The sequence below is a fragment of the Petaurus breviceps genome, unplaced genomic scaffold (genome assembly GCF_028583685.1).
Source record: "Petaurus breviceps papuanus isolate PSGF00001 unplaced genomic scaffold, PetGlider_PUasm1.0 186, whole genome shotgun sequence".
Classification (NCBI taxonomy): Eukaryota; Metazoa; Chordata; class Mammalia; order Diprotodontia; family Petauridae; genus Petaurus; species Petaurus breviceps.
In genome coordinates this window covers 38,928,375-38,954,853 of record NW_027185798.1, presented here as the reverse complement: position 1 = coordinate 38,954,853, position 26,479 = coordinate 38,928,375, and the positions used below count along the sequence as shown (strand labels likewise).

The window sequence follows — 26,479 nt, the reverse complement described above, 5'->3', positions numbered from 1 at the left end:
CCTATTCCTAACTTCAAAAAGTCTCCTTAGAAGCCGATTCTGGACATAAACCCAACTTTGATGAAAGAATTGTATGACTCTCTTATTTTTAAATTTTTTTTGCACATATAGTCAAAAGTTAGAAAAGACCTTATCATCCAATCAATTAATGTGAAGGTGTCCTTGCCCAAGGTCACAGAACAAGGTCGTCTCGTGGCAGAATCAAGGAGAATTCTAATCTCCTTGATATCTAGTACATGAAGACATTGAAGGCATTGGATGGGACGGTTTTTAAGGTCCCTTGATGCTCCAACATGCCATGATTCTGCAGTCCCTATATATTTCTTTGGCATCCCCCAGTGTAGGGCACACACATGCATTCCACAAATGGCTGTAGCACTGAACTCAATTAGAAGTGGTTAGCTGTCCAGTGGATGTGGGGAAGTGGTGAATGCATTACAGTTGTGCCCCACAATTGAAAACATATGCATAAAAACTGAAAAGAAGGCTGACCATGAAATTTAAGCAGATGTCAAAGAGGATCTTGGCAGGGAAAGTTTGGGAACCATCGATGGATGGGATAGAACCTGGCCTGGGCTCTCCTCCCAGTTCCACTCACACAGCAGCAGGCATACGGATCAGACTGCTGGACTATCTGCAGCTGCGGCAACTTTCGTGGCCAATGCTCCTGGCTGAGCCAGTGCTACCAGGCAGCCATGGTTTAAGGTGGTACAACATCCCCTTAGCAGATAGTCTAAACACAGAAGAAAGTGAAGACCAGGAAATGGCAATGCTTATTATGACACAGTCCTGGGCACATCTCTCCATCTTTACACCTCTATTGCGGGCAGTCCCCTTTAAGCAGAGATCTCATTCTCTTCATACAAGACCTCTTATTAGCTTCTTAAAGACCACAGTCCAAACTCCTTAGCCTGGCATCCAAGGCCCTGCACAGTCTCTAGCTTTCCAGTCTTCTGGAGCCTACTCCCCTCCCTAGGTACTCTTATGCTCTAGGGCACATGAGAAATACACGTTCTAAAGTAGAAAGGCTGATCTAGTATGGCCCGGCTTTCCTATTTTTTTGATGCCTCTATTCACACCGTTTCATATACTTGAAACATCATTCCAACCCCCCCCCCCCCCCCCCTCATCTTGTTGAAGACTCAGCTCTCCTCTACCACTACACTCTACAATCAGGCTTCTGACCTCATCATTCAACTGAAACTACCCTCTCCAAAATTACCAATGAGCTCTGAATTGACAAAACTAAATGCCTTTTTCCATTCATGTTTCTTGACCTCTCTGCTGCATCTGACCCTCCTACTGACCAGCTTTTCCTCCTGGACACTCTTTTCTCCTTAGGCTTTCATGACTTTGTTTTTTCCTGCTTCCCCTCCTATTCAGTCTTCTCTCTTCTTCTCAGGAACTATTACTGGTTCTTAATCCATGCTATTCCCACCAATCAAAGGCTCCATCTTGAGCCTGTTTCTCTTCTATCCCACTTCAGCTGGGGTTCTCTTTAGCCACCACTATCACCGCTATGAGAATGACCCCGGATTTTTGTATCTAGCCCAAGCTCGAGTTACACATCACCAACTGCCTTTTGGACATCTCAAATTGAATCTTCCACGGGCATCTCAAACTCATAATGTCCAAAACAGAACTCATTAACTTTACTCCTACACTCTCTCCTCTTCCAAATTTTACTCTTACAGTCAAGGGAGTCACCATCTTCCCAGTCACCTAGAATTACAAATCTTGGGCTTATCCTTAACTCCTCACTCTCATTCATAGCAAACATAACATAGCAAATCTGTTCCCAAATCTTGCTGTTCCTACCTTCACAGCTTCTCTTCTATATGTACCCTTCTCTCTACTCCAAAATAACTCTAGTTCAAGCCCTCATTACCTCTCAACTGAACACTGTACTAGCATTTTTAAATTATATTTTATTTTAATATATTTAATTTTATATATTAATTTCATTACATTTCATTTTCCAAACCATTTCCCTCCCTCCCCTGACCACACTAGAGAAGGCCACCATTTGACACAGATATAGATATCTCTATATATCTACATACACGTGGGCAGATATAGATACAGTGTGTGTGTATAAGTAAAACCATGCTATGCATACTTCTATTTGTCAGTTCTTTCTCTGGAGATAACTAGCATCTTCTTTCACAGGTCTTCAGCAATAACATTTAATCTCTACCTGAAGTCCCTCCCCACTCAAATCTATCTTCCACAAAGTGATATTTCTAAAATGCAGTTTTGCCTATTTCATTCCCTCACCTGCACCCCCTGTTCAACCTCCAGAAACTCCCTATTATCTCCAGGATGAAATACAAAGTCATCCAGTTGGCATTTAAAGCTCTTTACAACCTAGCCTCTTTCTCCATTCCCAGACTTCTCCCTCCCTCCATGCATTCTATGATCCAATGACACTCCCCTGTTTTCAGGACCCTCACACTTGGCTCTCCATCCTGTCTTGGTGCCTTTGCACTGGCTAACCCTCAAGCCTTTCTCCTGCCTCTTGCTTTCCCTGGTTTCTTTCAAGGCTCGGTCCACATCACAACTTCTGCAGGTGTTCTTTCCCAAGTTCCCAGGTAACTAATCAGCCTTCTCCTTTCAGATTTCTTTCCACCTGCTCTGTACATATCTTAGGATGTCTTTCTCATTAGAATAGGAGCTTCATGAGTGAGGTGACTTTTTTTTTATCTCCAGGACTTATCATGATGCCGGGTACATATTATGTGCATCCTCCTCTGTGTGAGCTGAATTCTGACTTAGCAGCTGTTGAACTGGCCTATGGTTTAGTAAGCATTCACTCAGTAGATGTTTGCCCAATGAACAAGATTATCACTAGAAATGTAAACACTACCTACTGAACCTCTGACCAGAGTTTGCTTCCCTAGCTAAGCTTTTACTTTTCTTTCCATCTTATTTCATCTTCCTTTGTCCCTTTCACCCTCTTTTCACACCCCACCTCACATCTGTCTCACCATGAATTCTCACAATGCTTATGAATCCCTAAGTCCTTTGATAAGTTAAAAAAACAATACATCCCATTTTAGAAAACAAAAAATCTCTTATGAAATAAAATGCTCTGAAAAATGCTAAAACATTACACAAAATTAACATTATCTTTAGAGCATCATTGAAAGGTTCAGGCTCAAAGGGAAATTTGCTGGTTCTGCCAGTCAAGCTGAGGTAAAGCCTCTGACAAACTTAGAAAAGAAAACCTAACAGGACACCAGGAAACACCGATTAACTATCATAGACACACCCCACAGTCGTAGAGATGCTGCTGCTAAGCTGATCCCCCCTAAAAGGTCCACAAAATGAAGGCGGTGGGGATGGGTTGGGGTCAGATTATGACATAGCATGGCAGAAATGAAAATCACAACCCACAGACAGAGAGGTTCTAGAGGCACCCTCCAAGCTCACCCTTATGCCTAGAAAAGCAAATGGTGGTTTATTAACCTGCTGTGTTCATTTTAACTGGATGATCTGAGTGAAGACTTGACTTCTCAGTGGGCGAGCTCATGGGACATGGGGCACTCCCACAGTGTCTAGGGCCTTTAATTTGATAAACTGTCCATGAGTCATACCGAGGCCCTAGAGCTCCCTGGTACTATAAACAAGTACATACCCAAGAGAACAAAGTTTAAGCATGAGCCGTTTAAATAATAAGACCAGCTCTGTTTCGGTATCTGCCCAGCTGCCTTCCTGCTAATAACAAAGGGCCAGAATGCCTTGACCTAGTGCTCCATGTAAGGGATCCTAGCATCAGGCCTAAAAGAAAAAATGCAATGGGGCTTGGTCATAGGAACACGAATTTAAAGCTGGAGGGTTCTAGGTCAGTCATCTAGTCTAAGGGCCTCATTTTACATGAGAAAGTAGAGGTTCATTAAGTTTAAGCTTAAGTGATTTGCCCAAGGTCACACAGGTATATTAGGGAAAGTTTAAATTAACATCAGTATTGCACCTTATTATTATATAATGCCACCCCAACTAGATGGTCAATGTCTTTTACCAATATTTCCTCGATATTCCTCCTGATCTTACTGAGGCTTTCACTTGTTATAGGTTTGTTAGACTAGCTAGATATCAGGGCACATCCTTCCCAGTGGCTGATAGGGCAATGGTAACTCTGAAGGAGAAAAAACAAATGAAATGCATTCTATCCTTGACAATATTAGTCAAATGATGCAATCACGGGCCTTCCCAGGCAGCTGTTCCAGACACATGCACCCCCCCCCCAAAAAAAAAGATCCCTGAGCCACACGGTTCCATAAAAATCATGAGGTATATATGGCTTATTTTCACTGCCCTCTCCTCCTTATCCCTCTCATTTCTACTTGTGAAATGAAAGCCTTTTCTCCCAGTAAAGGAATTTAAATCCCAAAGGAAAGGATCCTTGCCTCTGCCCCTGAAGTCACAGACCAGAGAGGTAGCTTAAGCCAGATTCCCCACCACTGTTCCAACAGGGAAGAGGAAATTGCCTCTACTGGAGTGTAGGGGGCCAGGGTGGGGGGTGGGGGGCTTTAATGAAGGACATCAATCAGTTCCTTCTAAAGTCACACTGCCATATTCTGAGTCAGCAAGTTTTCAACCAGCAGATTTCCTGAAGATTTTCTCTTTTTCCCCCTCAAAATGATTGTTATTACTTCTCTATGCATTCTCCTGGCTAATGAAATTAGCCTTAAAATAGTCAGCAGAGTAAGGCCCCATTAATTTCAACTTTAGAATCATACAACTTTATAGCCAGAAGAGACCTTAGAGATTATCTACTCATCTCCATTTTACAGATAAGTAAACTGAGGACTCCCAAGGGTGAAGTGCCCTCCCCAAGGTCATATAAGCTTTTGGTGATAGAAATGAACTAGAACAGGGGCAGCTAGGTGGTGCAGTGAATAGAGCACAGGCCCTGGAGTCAGGAGACTCTGAGTTCAAATCCAGCCTTAGACACAACACACACACACACACACACACACACACACACACACACACACACACTAGCCATGTGACCTTGGGCAAGTCACTTAACCCCAATTGCCCTATCTTCCCCCCTCCAAAAAACTAAAGCTAAATAAATAAATAAATAGTACAGTTAACATAAACAAAGATTTCTCCTAGGACTATTTAAAATACACATAAGAACCCACTGTTTTCAGTAGCTGAGTATTTCCAAGGCAACATTTACACACAAACAACTGATATAGGCTAATGAAAAATCATTCATTTCTTCAATAAAGCAAGATCTCTAAAGGCCTCTTCAAGGAAACTCTAGTATTACAGACAGTGAGAGCTGGAAGGGACCTCACAGATCATCTGCTTCATTTCCCTTATTTTACATACAAGGCCACAGAAGTTAAAAAGATTGTCTCAAGATCACACTGACACCAACGTTGTTTTTTTCCCAAGGCACCAGCAGTCTTTTTCTTAGCCTAGTTTATGTAGAAGTAACAATATTCTTTAATTCAGACACTTTAGTATTTCAAATGAGTATTTCCAAATAGCACAAGTTAATAAGGTTTTTGCTATTTATTATTTAAAAATTACATATGGAGAGAAACAGAGAGAAAGACAGACACATCAGGGAAGAGAGAAAGCTAAGGAGATAGAAAGACAGAGAGAGGGAGAGGAGATGGGGGAAGGGAGAGGAAGATAGAAAGATAAGGAGAGAAAGAGAGAGGGAGAGGAGATGGGGAAGAGAAAAGACAGAGAGAGAGAGGAGATGGGGGAAGGGAGAGGAAGAGAAAGAGAGAGAGGGAGAGGAGATGGGGGAAGGGAGAAGAAGAGAAAGAGAGAGAGGGAGAGGAGATGGGGGAAGGGAGAGGAAGAGAGAAGGAGAAGGGGAGAGACAGAGAGGGAGAAGAGATGGGGGAGGGAGAGGAAGACAGAAAGATAGGGAGAAAGATAGAGGGAGAGGAAGATAGAAAGATAAGGAGAGAAAGAGAGAGGGAGTGGAGATGGGGGAAGGGAGAGAAAGAGGAAAAGATAGGGACAGAGAAAGAAGTAGCACAAGGAACAGAAAGAAAAATGACCTAGGATGCAAGAGAACAAGATTCAAATCCTTATGCTACCATTTTACTCTACCTAACTGTGTAACCTTGGATGAGTCAGGTCTTCTTTATGACTTTCAATTTCTTCATCTGGAAAACAAGGAGACTGAACAAGGTAGCTCATTCCTACAACGTGTTTTGGAAGGACTCCTGAGGAGTCAATTCTGGACATAAACTTTAGATGAAAGAACTGGGGCAGCTAGATGGCCCAGTGGAAGGACTGTCGGACCTGGAGCCAGGAAGAACTGAGTTCAAATCCAGCCTCAGAAACTTATTAGCTGTGTGGCCCTGGACAATTTACTTCACCTTTGTCTGCCTCAATTTCCTCTATAAAATGGAGATAATAATAGCACATACCTCCCAGGGTTGTAGTGAAGATCACATGAGATAATATTTGTAAAGTGCTTAGCACAATGTCTTGCAGTTAGTAGGCCCTACATAAATGTTAGTCATTACCATTATTATGATAATATTTTTATGTCTCTTTAGCAGATAACATTCAAGAGTTGGAAAGCATCTCAGGTAATCTAATACAATCCCTACGTACAACTGATGAGACTGGGTGAGGATCAGAGAGATGAAATATCCAGCTCAAGACCCCACAAGGTCATGGCACAACAGGAAGAAAGCTTCCATCTCTGGAGCCCCAACCCAAAGCATTTACCTCTGAGTATTGTAATGTTAATAGCACACTAGCCATATGACATCCCAAAACTAAGTGATCATTCAGTCTCTGAGCCAGAGGCAAACGAAAGAAAGTGTTCCCAATAAGAGGGTGACAAGCCTTCATTTTTCTTTCAAGGATGTAAAAGTGCTATGTTCTGCCTCCTTTGCTGGGCCACACAAATCTCCCAGATGCAGGCAGGATGATCACTGACTAGCAGAGATTATACTCAGAATATCTTATGAGATTAGATATTGTCAATCCTCCACATGACTTCCTCCATCCCAGTTACAGCTCAAAGAATAAGAGGCTGCTTGGTTAAAGCCTTTGGTTAGCATCTTATAGTTTTCAGAAGGAAAAAAAAAACCAACAATAAACCACGATGGAGCAAAGTAAGAAAAGACACTTATACATTGTAGAGAACAACTCTGGGACTGCTGCCTACTGCCGGCATATAAGCCTATATGGCAGTCATCAATTTCCTAGCTACCCCAGAGTCCTTCCTACCAGATCTCCCATATTTACTCACTTTGTCCCAGAGCTAGTGGTTGAAGATAAGCTGACTGAATAAATTCTAGCTCTTCCTTAATTCCAAGAGGTTTCTATTGGATTGATGTTTTAAGATAAAGAAAACCAGAATCATCTCTCTATTTGGTTATGGTGATTTTCTAGTCCTTCTTCCATTTCCTCACCCTGTTTTCTTCTTTTCTCCTACTTTGTACTTCTCTGTATAGCTTCTCAACAGAATGTAAGTACTTTGAGGACAGGAAGGGTATGTCATTTTTTTTTTTACCCTGGAGCACCCAACACATAGCTTTTTCTTATAGAAGATACTTGAATTTTCTCTTCTTTAAGAGGGTGAAAAAAATGTATCTACATAAACTTCTTAAAGATCATTCCAAATTTAAGAGAAAGCATAGGATATGTAAAGAGAGCTGGTTCTTTCACTTATTACCTGACTTTAGACAAACTACTGAAACTTTCTGTGCCCTGGTTTTGTCATCTCTAAAACAATGACTTCTAATGACCCTTCTGGCTTTAAGTCTATGCTTCTGAAATTTTCTATTTACAAGAGATTTTCAAATTCATATGTGTGTGTGTATATATATACACACACACGTGTATGTATATATACACACACACATGTGTATGTGTATGTATGTATATAACATTTTAATTATGTTATATATTACACTATAATATATGTATATTCCATGATGGTTGACAGCATATATCCTATGATCCTGTAAACTAAAGAGATTCAATCCCTTCCTTTCCCAACCTGAAAGCTGCTAGAATATCTACCTTGAGATCATCCCATATTAAGATAGGAGAGGTAGAAGGAAGAATCAAAAAGGCTTGGGGGGGTGGGGAAGAGAGGGCGGGTGCTGTGGGCGAGGTGTTCAGAATATAATTGTGACTTGTACTGAAACATTTTGAAGCTTTATTATGAAATCGCTCGACAAATTGTCTTCAAACCTTGTCATAAGGGTTGTCTTGCCTTTGGGTAATGTTAGGATACCAGAAGGAACCTATCGAAATAATAATCTCTCTAATGTGCTAATTTGTCCATCTGTGACACAAAATTCCCAAGGGCCCCAGCAGCCTTCTCTAAGCAGGGAACTGGTCACAAGGCAAAGAAGATTTCAATTGTAAGATAGACTTTACAGAAGATATTGAAGAAGGATGAGGCATCTGCTGCTGCCAGGAAATCACAAGGGAACATCAAGACGACCCCGATGTGGTTCATGGTTCATGGTCATGTCTACACCATACATTTTGCAAGCCCACACAAAACACCTTGGGGACAGGGAATCTTGATGAATCAGGGGAAAGGGAGGAGGAACACATGGTTATACAAAATGCCAATGATGACTCATGAGAAAAATATTGATAAATACCTTCTTAGACAATTGGCCTGAGGAGAGTGGGAAAGGAGAGGAGGGAGGAGGGAAAGGCCCTGGCAGAAATAAGGTTAGAATAATTTTTCTCCCACTGATCTGATTCAACAGGAAGTTTAAAAATGGTAGGTGGATAGTGGGGTTCCCCCGATCCTGCCTACAATAAGTTATCTTCTTCCAAATAACTCCGATGACTGTGTGTTCTGGGAACTCAATGGCAGCTCAAAAAAGGGAAAAAGATTACAACACAGCACCACTATCACCAACAATTCCTCCAACACAACATCTCTAGCTGTAATGTGGGCACTCTCTCTGGTAACCAAGCCAAACGATACAGAGCTAGGAAAATGTTGCAATATGGTAGTGTGGAATGAATGCTAGGTTTAGCATTATAAGTCCTGGGTTTCAATTCTGCTTTTATTCATAACTATCTGGGTGACCTCAAGCAAACTATGGGATGCATCTGAGCTTGAGTTTCCTCATTTGGAAAATGGGAGAAGTGGACTTGTGCTCTAAAATCTCTTCCAGCTTTTTATCTATGATCTTATGGTCTAAATGCTTAGGGCGGGTTGGATCTACAAAGTGAAGGCAGAACAACTCAACTTCCACCGTGCTTCTTTTTTCTTTATCAAGGAAAATGAACTTCAAACTGAGAAGACTGCAACAAAAACAATCAAGTGGAAGCAGATGAATAAATGAACTGAATGACTGATTATAAGCAAAATAACTAACTTCCCTCTAAAAGTTCAATTCATTAAGTCCAGAAGAACTATAATCCCAGGGTACAAAAAGAACTGAAGCATAAAATTAATGAGCTGATTGAAAGTCAGGAAGAACCAGAGAGGAAGTAGGAAACAGGAGATAGAGAAAGGTTGTTTTGATTTTTCAAAGAGGAAGGAGAATGCAACTTATTGGTCAGTGTTCCTCACTTCATTTCCAGCAAAATTTTAGAGTATAAAAGGACTGGTTAGGAAACATCTGAAAAAGGAATTGGCAATTACCAAGAGCCAATGGAGCTTCACTGACAACAAGTCGCATTAGACTACCCACATTTCCCTTTCTGCAAGTGTGGCTAGACTGGTAGATGTAGGGGAGCGTCACTGGCATAATGGAACAATGTTAGAGAAGTCTCTGACGAAGTCTTTCATGCCACCTTTACAGACATAGATAGATGTGGGCTAGATGACAGAAGAGTGATATAGGACTAATTGAGTGATGGGACCCTAAGTGAAGCCACTGATGGCTCAAAGTCAGTTTGGAGAGACTTTTCTGGGGGCATGCCTTAGGCATCTGTCCCTGAGGTAAAGTAGTTAATATTTTTAATCAATGATGTGGATGACACGTTAGTTGGCATATTTATTGGAATGATAGACGACATGAAGTTAAGAAAGAATAGTCACCATATTATACGACAGAAAGTGGACTCAAGAAGCTCTCTCAACAGCAAGGTAAGAGTGATTAATTCAATCTTCTTGGACTGAACTTGGAACTCTTAAATTCTAAATACCAGATGTGAGCAAATGGGAGCAACATTCAAGACAGGTCAATAAAGTGGCTGGAGCTGACCAAGTTCACAAAAGACATATGGGTTAGAAGATCAGTTTTCAAGAATGTTTTAGAGAGGTGAGGATACTAAAAGAACAAAAAAACTCATGGATATCATTACCAATAAAAAAAGGTGATGGAGAAAACATGAGAGAACACATATGTCTCCACTCTCAGATCTACAAAACCTTTCTGAAAATGATCTACACATGCATGAAGGCTTATTCTTTATAAAAATATGAGCAACAAAGTGGCAGGCTTTCCAATGCCTGAATGTGAAGTATAAAGAATATAACAGCCCATTGAAATCTATTGATAACAACAACAAAATACATTTGAGTAGGTAGGGCAAATTTAAAGATTTTGCAGTAGCATTCAGATGCATGTTCAGATCATTAGAGACTTGATACAGGATGTAACCATACTGACCACTCATGCCAATAATCCTCCACTTATTAGCATCACATGACGCATGACATAGAGAGATAAGTGGTATTAACTAGGGCATGTGTAGATGGTCTCAGTTAGGAATGGAATCAAATAGAGAAGAGAGAGTAGCGGGGTCAAATTGTTGGGAGTAAAGTTGTTCCAGGCAATTCTAATCTGCAACAGGCAGAGAAGTTGGTGATCTGCATTGGGAAAACAAAATTTCCATATATTAATGAAATAATAGTTCCAAATACCTCACTCTTCTGAAGGAAAAAAAAAAGACTAGTGGCAAAGAATTGGAAATTAAGGGGATGCCCATCAATTGGGGAATGGCTAAACAAGTTGTGGTATATGAATGTAATGGAATGCTATTGTGCTATAAGAAACGAGGAGCAGATGGACTTCATATTTACCTGGAGAGACTTATACAAACTGATGCTGAGTGAGAAGAGCAGAACCAGGAGAAATCTGTACAAAATTACAGATGCAATGTATGTGTGACAACCAACTTTGATAGACTGGACTCTTCTCAGCAATGCAGGGTTATAAGACAACTCCAAAAGACTCTTGATGGAAGATGTCTACATTCAGAAAAAGAACTAGAAAGAACAGTCTGAATGCAAATTGAAGCAAACTACCTGCTCTCTTTCTTTTTCTTGTTTGTTTTGTTTCTTCTTTCCCATTGCTCATTCCATCGGTTACAATCCTTCTTCATAACCTAATGTCTAATGTGAAAGTGTTTGCAGATCCTATACTTGATTGGGGAGGGGGAGAAAATTTGAAACCCAAGGGATTGTGGAACTGAATCTTGTAAATTAAAAGTAAACAAATAAATTAATTTTTAAAATGTGAAAAAAAAGAAGAAAAAGACTTGCCTAAGGTATTCACTTCTGCTTGAAGGATACCCTGCCTAGAGTTCAAATGCAAGAAGCATTTTCTAAAATATACTGAAATCCTCCATATACTCCTGTTTGCAAATGACACCATGCTGATTACATCAAAGCAAGGATCGCTTTAATGAAATCTATGGCCAATGAAAAGAGATAGGTCTAGGAAGCCATCCCTCAAAAACTAAGTAGATGAATTCACTTCATCTTGATGACAGCAGGGATGAGCAGCCTATTAAGTTATGCCAATAAGCTAAATCCAGAATTAGAAGAACAAGCTGAATTGAGTTTCAGAAACTCCACCGCACTTTCAATGATCCAAAGCTGCTGCTGACACAAAAAGAAATCTTTTTAACAATAATATGCTCCTATAATTTTGTGACCCTCAAGATGTCACTTAATTTTTCCAAGCTCCAGGCATCGTTGTTAAGGTTATAAACTGCAGAGAAGGTACCAATCCACATTAGTAGAGGATCCTCATCTTACACCCATGAAAGTCTTCTCTCTCTTCTGTCAATGACATCAGATGGCTGCCAATCACAGAATGCCACAATTGCCAAAAATCAAAATGGCAGATAACTCAAGAGTAAGTGAAGAGCTATGTAATGGGTAGAATGAGGCTGTAGCATTTTACTAATGACAATATCTATGCCAACGGTGGTGTAAAAGATATCAAACACATATATGACTAGAAAAAAAAAAAAGGTGTTTTAGTCTTTAAAAAACAAAAAATACCAGATGGAAAACCCATGTGCTATGGTGGTACTCAAAAACTGTTTTAAAACCAAAAACAATATGAATGATTCCAGAATTTTGGATTCTTTTGGGGGGGGCATTATTTGTTTGTTAGTGTTTTCTGGAGGAGGGAAGGCAAGGGAATTGAGGTTAAGTGACTTGCCCAAGGTCACACAACTAGTAAGTATATCAAGTATCTAAGGCTGGATTTGAACCCAGGTCATCCTGACTCCAGTGCCAGTGCTCTATTCACTGCAACACATAACTGCCCCAGTCTTAGATTCTTATATGGGTGATTTGCAGGCAGCCACAGACAAGAATCATACAGGTAATTACTATCTATAATGATGAAAGGAATATCCATAATGATTAATCTGTATTGATTTCATTTTAATTATCAATTCAACAAACATTAAACTCCCATGACATGGGGGGAGGGGGAGGTTGGGGGAGGAATATATGGGTCTGGCTCTCAAAAAGCCTACATTCTAACTAGGGCATGTAATAAGAAGTAGACTACATTAATTGAGTTGGGGGTAGAGAGGAGTGTCAAAGAAGGCTCCAGGAAAAGGTGATAACGGAGTGGACCTAGGAAGCAAGGTAAAATTTTTGAGAGGTAGAGTCTCTGAGGGAATGCCTACCAAAGGCATGGCAGATAGCTTAGGTGAAAGTCCTCAGGCAGGAGATAGGGCGAAAATACCCAAGGAGGACTTCTTTTAAAAAAAAAAAAGCTGCCCAAGTATAGAAATGGGGAGACAGCACAGACCGTATTTCATATGAAAAAGACCAAGCTGAGGTAAGGTTCCCTCAATTGTGAACTCACCATGAAGTCAGTGTGACACAGCAATCAAATAAGTCTGTGCAATTTTCAGTTGTCCTTTAAGAGGCACACATTGTCCAAGGCTAGGAAGGCTTGCTGAATTCTGGCATTAGACCACAGCTAGAAGACTACATTCAGTTCTGGGTATTTCGCTGTAGGAAAGGAACCGACCAGCTGGCGTGGCCAAAACAAGTAAGAGGACTTTGCCTTGTAAGGGTTAGTTGAAGGAATCGGGTACAGCTGACCAGGAGAAGGGGAAGACTGAAATGAGGACATAATAGCTCATCCTCAAGTATTCAAATCTATCACATGGAAAAGACACTCTACTTGTATTCCTGGGCCCGGGGGGGGGGGGGAGAGAATAGGGGTAAAAAGTGAGTAGAAACGGATCTAGCTGAGATATCTGAGCTGTGAAAAGTAGAATGGGCTGCCTCCAAAAGGAATAGCTCCCTAGCACCTGAAGTCTTCAGAGGGAGGCCTAAAAACTACTTGTCATGGGGGACTCCTGTTCTGGCACTGGCAAGATGAATGACTTCAAAGACGCCTCCCAATTTTAATTCAGTGAGTCTATGACAGAAAGTGACAAGCACAAAAAGTTGCAAAATTTTCTTCTTTGGAGGTCCTTGAAGAAAAAAAAAATAGATTCTTATCTGGCCAGGGTGGTAGAGGCCTGCTTCTGCCAGAAGGCAGGGGTTGGCCTGAGTTCTCTTTCAAGGTTTCTTAAAATTATTTATGTCTCCTGGTTTTTTTTTCCCCCTAGAACAAGGCTCTCCTAACAAGCTCCACCACCAACGCTATCAAAGCAACATTTTACATAATATAAATTCAACCTTATTTCAATGCACAAAGATAATTCTCTTAACAGAGAAGAGAAAACTGTCAGTTCCATGGGTTTGCTCAGGCCTAGGCACAGAGGTGTTTTTGCCCTGGTAAACAGCCTACAGCTTAGTAGAGACATTGCTGCTAAGACAATCCAACATTTCTTACAATGAAATGAATTTTTTTTAAAGTACTCCTGACTTGTGTGACACAGCTTGATTCCCAGGGGATTAACTGAGTTAGATCTATATGCTACAGGTCGGAACAGATCCTCAGGCCAAATTTGATCTGACCTGCCTTCTTCCAATCATTCGGGGGCACTGGGAAAATTTTAATTCCAAGTATTGGCAGGACAGATTGTTTCAGGCAAAGACATCAGTGACTACAGCTCAAACCAGTAGTGGAGGGAGTGTTTTGTTTTGTTTTTTAACCATGACCTGGGTCTCACTGGGTTTTCTGGTTATCTTTATCTATGCTTTGAATACCAAAGCTAGGCCCGAGCAGCTCTTCTCTTCCCTCAGCCACTGGACAGTTAGGGGAAGTGAGGGAAAAGCTAAGAAGGCCTCTCCCCTTCAGGACACACCCAAGGTACCAGGGAAGCTCCTTCTCCCATGGCAAAGAGGTCTTTCAATCCATGAACAGCCATGTATTAGGCACCTACTCTGTGCTGGACACTGGGCTGGCACTAGAGGTAAAAAGACAAACATAAAAGCATCCCAATCCTTCAGGAGTTTATATTCTTTGTTTTTTTGCTTTTTTTGCTTTTTGGAGGGGGGACGGCAGGGCACTTGGGGTTAAGTGACTTGCCCAAGGTCACACCGCTAATAAGTGTTAAGTGTCTGAGGCCGGATTTGAACTCAGGTTCTCCTGACTCCAGGGCCTGTGCTCTACTCACTGTGCCACCTAGCCACCCCAGAAGTTTATATTCTAATGGGGATGGGAGGGAGAAGAAAGGGAAAGGAGGCACAAAATGCACATATCTAAGTATATACAAAACAAAGCAGGTACAAGATAACCTGGGGGAAGGTACTAGCAGCTGCCTGGAGGGTAGGGTAAGGCCTCATACAGAATACATACCTTCCCCATTACCTTGTACCTGTTTGGGACATATGTGTGTGTGTATGTATGAATGAACAAATGTGCGTATGTGTGAATGTGTATATATACAAACATATGTATATGTATTACATGTCTACAAATAAAATCATAAATACCTGTTACGATGTATGCATATATACTTTATATTATATGTGTGTATATATAACATACATGTTGTTGTTTGTCCTTCATTCTGGAAGACATCAGGAAAGTGATGTCTTGACTTGCAAGTGAATTGCATTTAAGTGAGGGAGGGCTGTGCAAAATCACCAGCCTCATTTTTTCTTCCAGAGGCATCTGAGTTCAGTGGTAACATGTAGATCAGGACACCTGGAGATGGCCCTGGAGGCAGTGGAAGACCCTGGCATTTTTAAGCTAAGGTCTCAGTTTGTCTGAAGCTACACCCATTAAGTTTATTAAGTAAGGCTAGGTAAGAAACGAGGCAAAAAAATGGCCTCTTTTACCTAACCAAAAAAGTGTGTGTGTGTGCACACGTGTATGTGCATGTGTGCATGCATGTGTATGTGTATCAATCTAGGAGGGAAGCTCAGGGTTTCTGGTCAAAACAAAAATAACTGATATTTACATTCATGTGGAGCCAGCAGGGTTTAAACAATGACCAAGTGAGGTTTGGGGCTGTGACCTATTGTTATGTGTGTGTATACACACATATAATGTATATATGTATGTATATACAAATACATATACATATATGCATGTATATACATACCATATTATTTTTACAGAGAATTGTATATGCATAAACAATTCTATGTATATATTACATATGTATTGCATGTATGTATGTGTGTATGTATATGTATACACACATACACACCCACACACAAGTATTTATTAAGCACAGATCTATAGATCTTAAGTTGGAGGCGCTGGGTTCAAAACCTGCCTCCAAATGTCTACTGCCTCTATGACCTTGGACAAGTCACTTAATCCTCTGGTCTCAGTTTCCCGATCTGTAAAATTGAGAAAAGGATGGACTTGAAGGCCTCTGATGTCCCTGATGGCTCGGGAGCTATGTTCTAGACACTGGGTAAGGCTCTGGGTATACAAGTAGAAAGAATGAAACAATCTCTGTTCTCAAAGAGCTTACCTTCTAACCATAATAATCGCTTATATTTGGGTAACACTTTGCAGACATTACCACAGTTGATCTTTATAATAACCCTGTGAGATAAGTAGTACAGATATTATTATTATTACTATCCCTATTTTACAAGTGAGAAGACAGGCTCAGAAGAGACTTGTCTAAGGTCACTAAGTGTCAGAGGAAAGATTCAAAGCTAGGTTCTCCATTAACTCCTGTTCCAAGCCCCATACTCTTTATTACACCCTGCTGCCTCTCCAACAATGACAAACCTGCCCCCCACCCCCAACCTGCCATCATTCCTCCTTTGGGTTCTACCATGATTTTTGATTTTTCTTCCTAGTATATCAAGAGCCCGGGGATTCATGTACTCCGAAGGATTCAACCATCCATCTACAACCAGGAGACCCAAATCTGGGAGCCCAAATCTATTTAGTGCTCTGCCCTTAAGACATCTTACCATCACTAGGTACTAAGAGTAGAATTGCTTCTTTCACCTGCCTCAGCCCTCCCATTAATAGCCCAACTTCTCTGTCATGGGAGACCCCATCATCACTTCCCCAATATTCTGAGTCAGGACCCTCAATAAACCTCTCTCCTTTCCCCTGAAGCATGGAAGTTGGTTTCCGAATCCAACCACATCTTTTTTTTTAACATTTAATTTTTTTTCAATTACATGTAAATACAATTTTTAAACTTTTTTTTAAATTTTGAGTTCCACAATCTTTCCCTCCATCAGCCACATCTTTTTCACAGCTCTTATCTACACAGTTCTTCCTTCTCAACCCCCTCCCCTTTGATGATCAGGCAACAGATGTGGAAACTGAGGCTTAGAGGGTTATGTAACTAGTCCAAGGACAAAGAGCTATTTATTAGGTGGCAGGATTCCAGTCTTCTACTCCTAGTTCAGTGTCCATTTCATTTAACTCCATTGTTCCTTTAATGCAAAAGGATTTAATTTCATTTAATGTAAATACTTTCCTGTCCATCTGTTTTTTCGATTCAAAGGATCACTTGATACAGAGCTGGAATATACTGCAAGGGTCATCTAGTCCCTGGACCACCCTTTGAGAAGCTCTACTCGGAGGGACTTCAAGTCCCTTTTGGGGAGGGGGGAAGGTCTGCAAAGTATAAACTATTTTCATAATGATACTAAGACATTCTAATTTCTAATATGGTAAACATTGATAGCTATATCCTGGGGATGATCTTCAATAACTTTTAAAAGTATAAAGGGGTCTTGAGATAAAAACTTGAGTGATTACTGCTTTAGAATATTTCACAGATGTGGTTAAGTGAAAGAGGAAAAGCTGGGATTTGAATCCAGGCCCTCCAACTCCAAATCAGCCACTCTTTACGCAGCACCAAACTTATTATCTGGCATTTCTCTTCTCTAACTGACAAGTTATTAGAGGGCAAGGACGTTTATGAACAGGAAAGTCTCTGTTTTCATGTGAGCTCCTCAGGGAATGAGGTACTCTTCTGAACTAAAATTTTCTGTTTAATGGAGGACAAGGCAGAAAACTCTCTTCCCTTGTTGAAAATATGTCTAAAAAGCATGAGTCTATTTCCTCCCCAATGCCTAGCTGATTTCATCTTTCTTTGATGATTCAAGATCCCGCCAATGCTTCAGGGGTCATTTTGCACATAAATTATTTTAGATGAAGATGTAAAAGATTGGGTTGAGTACGTACTGACCCCAGGATATAGCTAAGAAGCGGCTTTTAATAAATCCCTATCATTCTTCTGAAAGTAGGGTGGAACAATCACAGCCTCCTTGACTGAGGTTTTTCGTCTCATTTTCTTCTTGCAGGGCCTTGCACACAATTAAGAGCTTAATAAGTGTGTCTTGATGGTGTTCGGCACCAAAGCATTTTCCATAAAAATATACATGATTTTTGCACAACCATATCTTTTTCCCCCTTTGAAAATTAGGTGGCATTCACACACAGGTGTCTGAAATTCTAACATGAAAGCAAACTCTTCCCAAAGAGCATCTGTGTTCAATCTGATGCAGCAATGAGCACTGGATTTGGAGTTGAGAAAACACAGAGCTTGGTTTGAATTATGGCTTCCACACTCACCAGCCATGCAACCCTATGCAAGGGACAGCCTCAGTTTATCTGAAAAAATGTGGACAATCATACCTGCTGTACCAATACCTCCCAGGATTGTGAGGAAAGCTGAGTCTAACTTAAACTGATCACTTAAATGTGAGATGTTATCATCCAGAGCAAGGTGCTAGTCACTAAATGGAGTTTCCCTAACAGAATCATAGATATGGAACTGAAAAGGACCTCGGAAGTCCATCTAGTACAGCTCCCTCATTTTATGAATGAGGAAACTGAGGTCCACATGCAGAAGTTACCACCCCTAGCCCATGGCTACACAGGCAATAATCATTAGAGCTGGAATTTGAACCCAGGTGCCATCACTTCAAATCCAGCATTTTTCCCCCTCTGTTGTTGTTCAATTATTTTTTGTTTTATTTTCAGTCATGTCCAACTCTTTGGACTCCATTTGGGGTTTTCCAGGCAGAGATACTGGAGTGGTTTGCCATTTCCTTTTCCAGTTCATTTTATAGATGAGGAAACTGAAGCAAACAGGGTTAAGTGACTTGCCCAGGGTCACACAGCTAGGAAGTGTCTGAGGCTAGATTTGAACTCAGGAAGAAGAGTTCCTGACTCCAGGTCTGGTACTTTATCCACTACCCCTAGCTGCCCACTATGGGGGAGACAGCAAATCCATGTTGACTGACCCAGGGCCCAGAAAGGGGAATAAGGCCTAAGGAGCCTAGAAAGGAAAGCTAGCACCAGATTGTGAAGGGCTTCACACACACAATTTCATTGGTTTGACCACATCCCCTAGACATGCAAATCAAAACCCTTCTGCAATAGTAGATTATTTGGGAACAAAAAGTCATTATCCTGTGGCCAGTCCAGTAATCGAGGGATAATAAATTTAGGCCAGGAAGAGACCTCAGAGGTCATCTAGTCCAACCCCCTCATTTTATAAATGAAGAAACTTAGGCCCAGAAGTTAAGTGACTTGCTCTGGATCACACAGCTAATAAATGTCTGAAGCAAGATTCGAATCCAGACCACATTCCAGACCAGAATTAGGACATGCCATGTCCAGAACTCTAATCACTACATGTGCTGAGCCCCTAACCAATTTGCCTACTCTCTGAAAAACCAGGCTAGCCTTCAGGCCTTTTCTCGTTTCCAACTAGAAGCCTTCCTTGCATGGTAGAACCTGGTGGCAGAGTGTATCCTCACCCTGCACAATCCCCTAGGCACCAGGAAAAAAACTCCTATGTCCTGATACTGCAGCCTTTAAAGCATCTTCTGCTTCCCTTGGAAGCTTTCTTTGACTTTTTAGAAGATAGGTGTTAGCTTCTCTAATCTCTCCCTGTCCAAACAAGTTCTGAGTAGAACAGAAACTCTTAACTCAGTGACTCTTGTGGTTTCTCAATTTGGGGGTTGGTTTTTGGGGGGGGGGTTTTCCTCCAGCGTCCAGCATAGTGCCTGGCAGACTATGGTCATTTAAATAATGCCAGCTGAGAGAGAATCAAACAAGAAGCTTCCCCTACTCTCCAAATACACTTAATCCTGTATTTGTAGATGGCCCCGTAGATAATGCAAATGAATATCCTGTTATCTGGGTTATTTGTTCCATGTTTGCTCCCAGGATGGCCAAACTTATTTCCTCACTGTACATTTGCAAGTGGCATTTCCATTTTTTAATATTCCATCTTGAAAAGAGATTTCAACCTGCTTGTAGCATCAGCCTCGGTGTGGAACAGCTACCTCTTTCTTCATAGCACACAGATAAAATGAAATTTTGCTTTATGACCTGAAGTTCAGCACTCATCTGTCTTGGTTCTTTCCTTCCCCCTCCTGTCTCTCACAGGAAAGAAAGTATGAATCTATTGTCATACACACCTACCTCCCTGTCATTCTCACAATCTTTTTTGAGCATGCTTTCAGTCAAAGGCACTCTGTTCCTCACCCCCTTTCTGTCTTTATTACGCTCACTGCCACCAATTCCCCCACACACACCTGGCCCCTGGTCTGGCCTCTCCCTATGGATACATCAACATTCTCAGCAAAATTCACTGCTCCATAGTCATTACTGATGGACTCTGGAGCTCAAAGGGAACTGGGGAGATGTGGGACAGTTTATAGTGCCGGAAACATGCTAAGAGTGAAGGATCAAAGGCATGTGGGTAATAGAAAAGGGTGGAACTAATTCTATGCAAAGACAGAGGGGCATCAGTCCTGGGCAGGAAAGGAGGGGTTCAGGACCCTGCCAGTTAGAGGCAGGAAAGTGCTGGTCACTGGATAGGAGGGGCCAGAGGGGAGAGGAAGGAAATGATGGGAAAGGGGCATAAGTACAGCAAAAGGCATTCAAACTTCTACAAATTCAGAGCTGGAGGAGACAGCAGAGTATGGAAATGACTTATCCAAGGTCATCAGCTAGTTTCTGGAACATCAAAGATAATAGTCCCAGACTCAGACCCTTTAGCCCCTCATCTTTTACAACAATGGATCCCTTTTGCACAGAGAATAAACACAAACTCCTCTGAGTTTGATCTTTAAGGTTCTCCACAATCTGGCTCCAACCTACCCTTCCTGGCATATTTCATATTCCTGCCTTTGGCTCACTAAACTAGCTGTAAGGGCTCTTAAACAGCTCATGCTTCTCTTCCCATTTTGTGCATTCACAAGTCCCCTACTGTATCTGAAGGTGCTTTCTCATCTCAACCTGTTAAAAATCTTCTCCCTTTGCTTAGAGATCCAGGTAAAAAGACACCAACTCCAGGAAGTCTTCCCTAATCTCTCTAACTAAAAGTGCTCTCTCCTTCAAAGTTTCTTAGAAAATTCTGTCACATTCTACTCTGTAGCAGCCTTATATTTATGTGGGTATGCCAGACAGAGCTCAGAGCTTCTGAGTCAAGAGAACCTGGGTTACAGTTTACCCCCCTTCTTTTTTTTGTGCAAAATACTTGGACTAGGCATAAAGGATATGCAGAAATATGAGATTCTTAAGGTAAGTACAATCTAACTGGGGGGGGGGGGGGGGGGGGGGGGGAGAGGCATACACACATAGAATCATGCCTCAGATTCTTTCTACATTCCCCTGGACAGGTGGGTCACTTCACTTCTCAGGTCTTCTAGTTTCCTCATCAGTTAAATGAAAGGTTGGTTTGGATGGTCTCTGAGGCCCCTTTCAGCTCCACATTTCTATGAACGATATGTCACATCCTGCTCTGTTAAACTGTCCCTCAACCCAATCCTATAAGCCTTCTAGGTAAGACATTCTATGATTGGCCTATGGTTGACTAAAAGGGGTCTTCATAAAAAAAAAAAAAAAGGTTAGAGAGAATCTGTCTCCTTTTCTAATGTCACTTAAGATGATGTTTGTGCCTATCCCTTCAAAGCTTCCCTTGAAGCTTATAGACCTGATTTCACCTGTATAAACAGGTGTGTGAAGGGATTGGGGGGGGGGGGGAAGAAGAGAAAAGGAACCATAAAGCAGAGCTACCATTCTTAGCTACATTCAAATAGCCAGAAGGAAAAACAGCACAAATGCCAACTTTGCCTTCTCTCTCAGCCTATTCTCTTCCCCGTCAGCCCCACCCTCTTTCATTTATCCTAATTTCCCAGCCCAGTCACACCCCCTTTGGACTTTGCAGATTTTTCCCCCTCCCTTCCCTTCCCTAGGGAAATCATCCTACCTTCAAAAAAAAAAAGTAAACTAAATTTAATACAACCTTCAAATACTAAATTATGAACAAACAGAAAGCATTCTCCAAAGCAAGACAGTATCTGGGGATGATGATAAGGGTCTCCTGCTTAGCCGGTTGTCTTTTTTGGTCCTTCCCATCCCAGAACTTCTGGAGGACATCTGGCTGAGCTTGCTGTTGTCCTGAGACAGACAAGTGTTCTCATATGGCAAGGAAAGTGACCGGGATTAAGTCTCCTGTTCAATTCTGGGAGGGAAAATTGACAAGCTCTTTCAGAGAGCAGCAAAGAGTTGGCTGGATTCAAAACCCCAGCACGAAGAGCAACCTGAAGGTTCTAGGGACTGTTTGTTCCCTTGCTAGATGTGAAGATCTGAGAAGAGACAAGTTAACTGTTTTCAAGTCTCTGAAGAGGTGCTAGGCAACAAAGAGATTGTTTTATTTCGCTCCAGAGAGGGGAATGAGGACTAATGGGGCAAAGTTTCCATTTACCCCCCTCCTTTTTTTTTTTTAGTGCAAAATACTTGGGCTAGGCATAAAGGATATGCAGAAATCTGAGATTCCTAAGGCAAGTACAATCTAATTGGGGGAGGGCATGCACACATAGAAGCGAGAGTTGGGAAGGACCTCAATAGATCACCTAGTTCAAAAGCCCTTATTTTACAGATAAGGGAGGTCCTGGGATGGATGTGAACTGTTTAAATGCATGTAAAGTCAAGATGTGAACCCCAGTTCCTATGACTCTAAAACCATCGATTTTTTTCCACTACTAGATCACAGGTAAGGGATAAGTATGATGGCATCTTGCCATGGAAACAACACTATAAAAGGTAGTGGCATATTGGAAATTCTGAAGAATAAGTCATATAATGAGGAGTTGAGGGATAGTGTGTGTGTATGTGTGTGTGTGTGTGTGTGTGAAACAAAAGGAAAGGGTGCTAGACATGAGCAATACCAAACAAGAGATCCAGAGAATGTCATGCACTTTTAGCATGCATGGATGATCTCTATTACAACTAAAGCATTTTACATTACTGAAAAAGATTTCAGGGCTTTGAAAAAGGTCAGGATTTCTCCAGGTGAGGGATGGGGGCTTACTTTGGGCTGGGAATCCTCCAATGGGGCATGGAAAGTGATCCAGCCATCCCCCTCAATTCAGCCCCATTCTTCCAGTCTCTGTCTTCTCTAAAGCACTGATTTGCCTTTTCTTGTATACAAGAGTGATCAAGAGCACTGACTCTCATCAGTTTTCAGTCTAGAGGCAAATGAGAAAGAGTGGGAAGAAAAAGCGGAAAGAAAAACAAACTTCTCGGATTTTCCCTTCAATGGCAACATTTTCTCCACTCTTAGACCTCACTTAGCAATGTTTTATGATGCCTTCCTGATGCTCTTCCTGTGTGTTATCATTATTATGTATGATAACTCTCTCTTTCGTCTGTTAACAAACTGTCATAATAAGTTTAAGACAGCTTTGTAATTTAATTTTTCCATTCAATAAAATGGCACATGCCAAGAGGTTGCCTCTTTATACCAAGTGGTCAGTGGAGTGCTGCCTCCAGAGGCAGAGAACCTGGGTTCAAATGCTGCCTATCACACTACTTTGTGACCTTGGATAAGATATTTAGTTCTTGGGTCTATTTAATCCAAATTGATAAAAGGAGATCGGAGGTGGCCCAGCTGCACTTATCACAAGCAACCTGCCAAACCAGATTAAAATGTCATTGGAAAATATTTAACAAAACAAATAAAAATACAATACATCACAGATAATGTTAATTTGTGGTTTTCCAAGTCAACAGCAGTTTCTCTTTGAGTAAGATACCACTTGACGTGGCCCCCAATAGGTGGTCCTTTCCACCACTTCTCAAAATCTATATTAGGTGCTCATTAAAGTACTAAACTAAAAACACATGGTCCATCAATCATCAGTTCCCACTAACTGCTAGAAAACCAAACTGGACAAAGCCAACTCATCAGAATCAACAGAAAAATGACTGGGCTTTTAGGCTTTTAAATGGATTCACATTACAAGTGGCTATTGTAGCCTTAGTGTTTAGGAAAAAGGACCAGAGACCAGTTCACTGAAGACCACTGCCATCCCTCCCTTTCCCCCTCATTACTCTTGGGTACAATGAAAAGAAAAATGAGAGCATTTCAAAAGGATCACTCTAAGTGTCTGCTATTTGGATAAATGACTGGTATTTGTCGAGAATACCCTTCCCTCATATTTTTCTGTCTCAGAAATGGCCAACACAATGACCTTTTTATTCTGTGATGCACACCAGCGGCCTCCTGGGGTCACCCACAGCTCAGTGTGGAAGGACAACAACCATCAGTTACAAGAGGTTAAACTTCCTCCTCTATTGAATTGATAGAAGCACATCCACTTACCCAGTAACACCAGGGAAGCCAGAGCTTGGAAACAGCACTTCATATCTGCTCCTGAGAAGGGAGAGAACATGTGACCCTTCCTTTTTCTTCCGATACTTGTTCTCCACTCCTCAGCTGGCCACTTTTGAGTTCCAAAGGATCTCTTTGGAAGTGGAATTTGATGGGAAAGGAGGGGCAGTTTATGGAAAGGGGGGGCAGAGGGTAAGGTAAGGCATTTGGGAGCTACAGCACTGCCCTATACTAAGTGAGGTGTCCAGATTCATCCTGAAGCCGGTCCAGTCCTCTGCCACATTACATGCCTCGCTCTGTTTCCCACTCCCAGCGAATCCTACTGGATTAATCCTCAAGGAAAACAGAGAGAAGAGTTTTTAAAAATCCTTTCATCCACCAAAGCTGAATTATACGGAGATGTCCTTCCCCTCTCCAACAATGCAACACGCTCTGCCGCTCAAGATTCTCCAATGAAAAAAACCGGTTTAGTCAAAACCTGAGACACCCCTATCAGAAGGGCTGGCAGCAGGTAGTAGGTATATGGGGATTTTCATCAATGGGTCCGCTTCTTTGCATTGTAGTGAGGGTCACAGCCCTACCCCCTGTTTCAGGCCGGTCCGATGAACAGGAAAGCAAGCTGGGCTGTCAGCAATTCCGAAGCAGCCATATAAAAAATGACTCTCGATTTCTAAAACAAACAGATTGTTATAAAAGTAGCAACAGCAAGATCTAGACCACATAAGCAAGTGAGGCGTCCTGAGACCTGGGACTCATTCCTTGGCTTTGCTAGGTCTGACCTTCAGGAAGTTATTGAGAACAGACCCGTGCCTCAGTTTCCCTGCCTGGGTAATTCCGGGAAGATCCTTGTTCCTAGAGTACTTTTGGGAAACCTACACTTCTGAGATTTCCCTGTGCTTTCTTCCTAGTCCCCAAGGCTTTGAGTTGGCCCCACCCTCTCAGCCCGAGCAGGCTGGAAAGGGGTTCTGAGGTACATCAGGGTGCCCTTGTTCCCACTTACTCCGCTTTCTCCTCCACCCTCCCAAGGCCCGGCCCCGCCCCAAGGGACCCCCCTCCGAGAACGTGGGCGCTTTAGGCTCCCGCCGGGTCCCAGGTGGCCCCGCTATTGTTTTACCTTCCCGGGTGTTTGTTTTGCGCCGATTGTAAAGAAAGAAAGAAAGAACAAGGGGAGGGGAGGTCTAAACATGGGAAACCACTCCCCCAGAATGGGAGCCGGGGGCAGGCATGAGGGACTGGGAGGAAAGGGTGGGGAGCGAGCTGCCCCTCGCCCCCAGCCCCGAGCGGAGCCGGCTCAGGGCCCGCCGTCGCCCCCCGCTGTCCGCCTCGCCCGGATCTCACCCCCGTCCTTCCTCGCTCGCCTTGTGGCCCCTTCGCTCGGCGCCCCGCGCCCGCCCCGCGCCGGCCCCGCGCCCTCCACCTTCGCACTGACCTGGTCCCCGGACCTTGCCCGCTCCGCCGTGATTTCTCCGTCAGCCTCAAGGGACCAGCCGCTTCCTCCTGCAACCGCACCAGCAGCAGCTGCTGCTCCGCGGCGGCCCCGCCTGTGTCCCCGCCTCCTCCTCTTCCTCCTCCTCCTCCTCCTCCTTCTTCTCCTCCTCGTCCTCGTCCTCCTGGCTCACGCCCGAGCCGGAGCCGGCTCCCGGGAGCCGAGCACGGAGAGGAGACGGCGGCGCAGCGGCAGCGAGTGAAGGAGCGAAAGAACGAGCGACCGACAGAACTGGGCACTCACCGCCCCGCCCCCGCCGGCCCCGCCCCTTCTAAGAGGCATTGTACAGCTGGGGGAGCCGGGGCAGAGGTGTGGGCTACCGTCACCGCTGGCCGGACCCCTTCCCCCCCAACCTGCAAGCTAGGCTGCCGGCTTGCAGAGTTCTGTTAGCTTTTTGTTTCTCTAATTCCGAACTGGAAGCCAGGAGGCGTGGGCCCCTTTATCTAGTAACTAACTCTCTAGTTGAGCTCTCTGAATTTACCCACAGGCTCTAAGACACATCTCTTTTGTTTAAAAAAACGTATTTGCATTTTGTTCTGAAGTTGTTAAATCGCTAGAACCTCCCAAGGACGCTTCTACTTTGGGGAAATTTTAACTACAATAAATCGACCCAGGGCTTAGCACAGTGCGGGCACACAGTGGGTGCTTAATGTTTATTGACTATGTATTGGTTATTCTTTCCATCGACAAACGTATTTAGCCTCTGCTGGGTGTAAAGCTAGTGCCCTTGGATATAAACCTAAGGTCCTTGCCCCTTGGGAACAGCTAGTCTAGTATGGCACAATAAATTAG

General features: G+C 42.5%; 1 protein-coding gene across 4 annotated transcripts in view; it reads right to left on the bottom strand.

Annotated features, from left to right (window-relative positions):
• IGSF3 (immunoglobulin superfamily member 3) overlaps positions 1 to 25,951 on the bottom strand; it is a 138,423-nt gene extending 112,472 nt beyond the window's left edge. The window contains exons 1-3 of one of the 4 annotated variants that reach the window (XM_069090254.1): positions 25,631 to 25,951; positions 24,193 to 24,871; positions 22,900 to 23,056 (exon numbers count right to left, since the gene is read on the bottom strand). Coding sequence is in view for 3 of the 4 variants with exons in the window: in XM_069090251.1 (XP_068946352.1) it covers positions 24,193 to 24,262 (70 nt within the window). In the remaining variant the exon portion in view is untranslated. The remainder of the gene's footprint in view (positions 1 to 22,899; positions 23,057 to 24,192; positions 24,872 to 25,630) is intronic. The other 3 variants (XM_069090251.1, XM_069090250.1, XM_069090253.1) reach the window with 3 other exon arrangements.
• Positions 25,952 to 26,479: the final 528 nt, after the last annotated feature.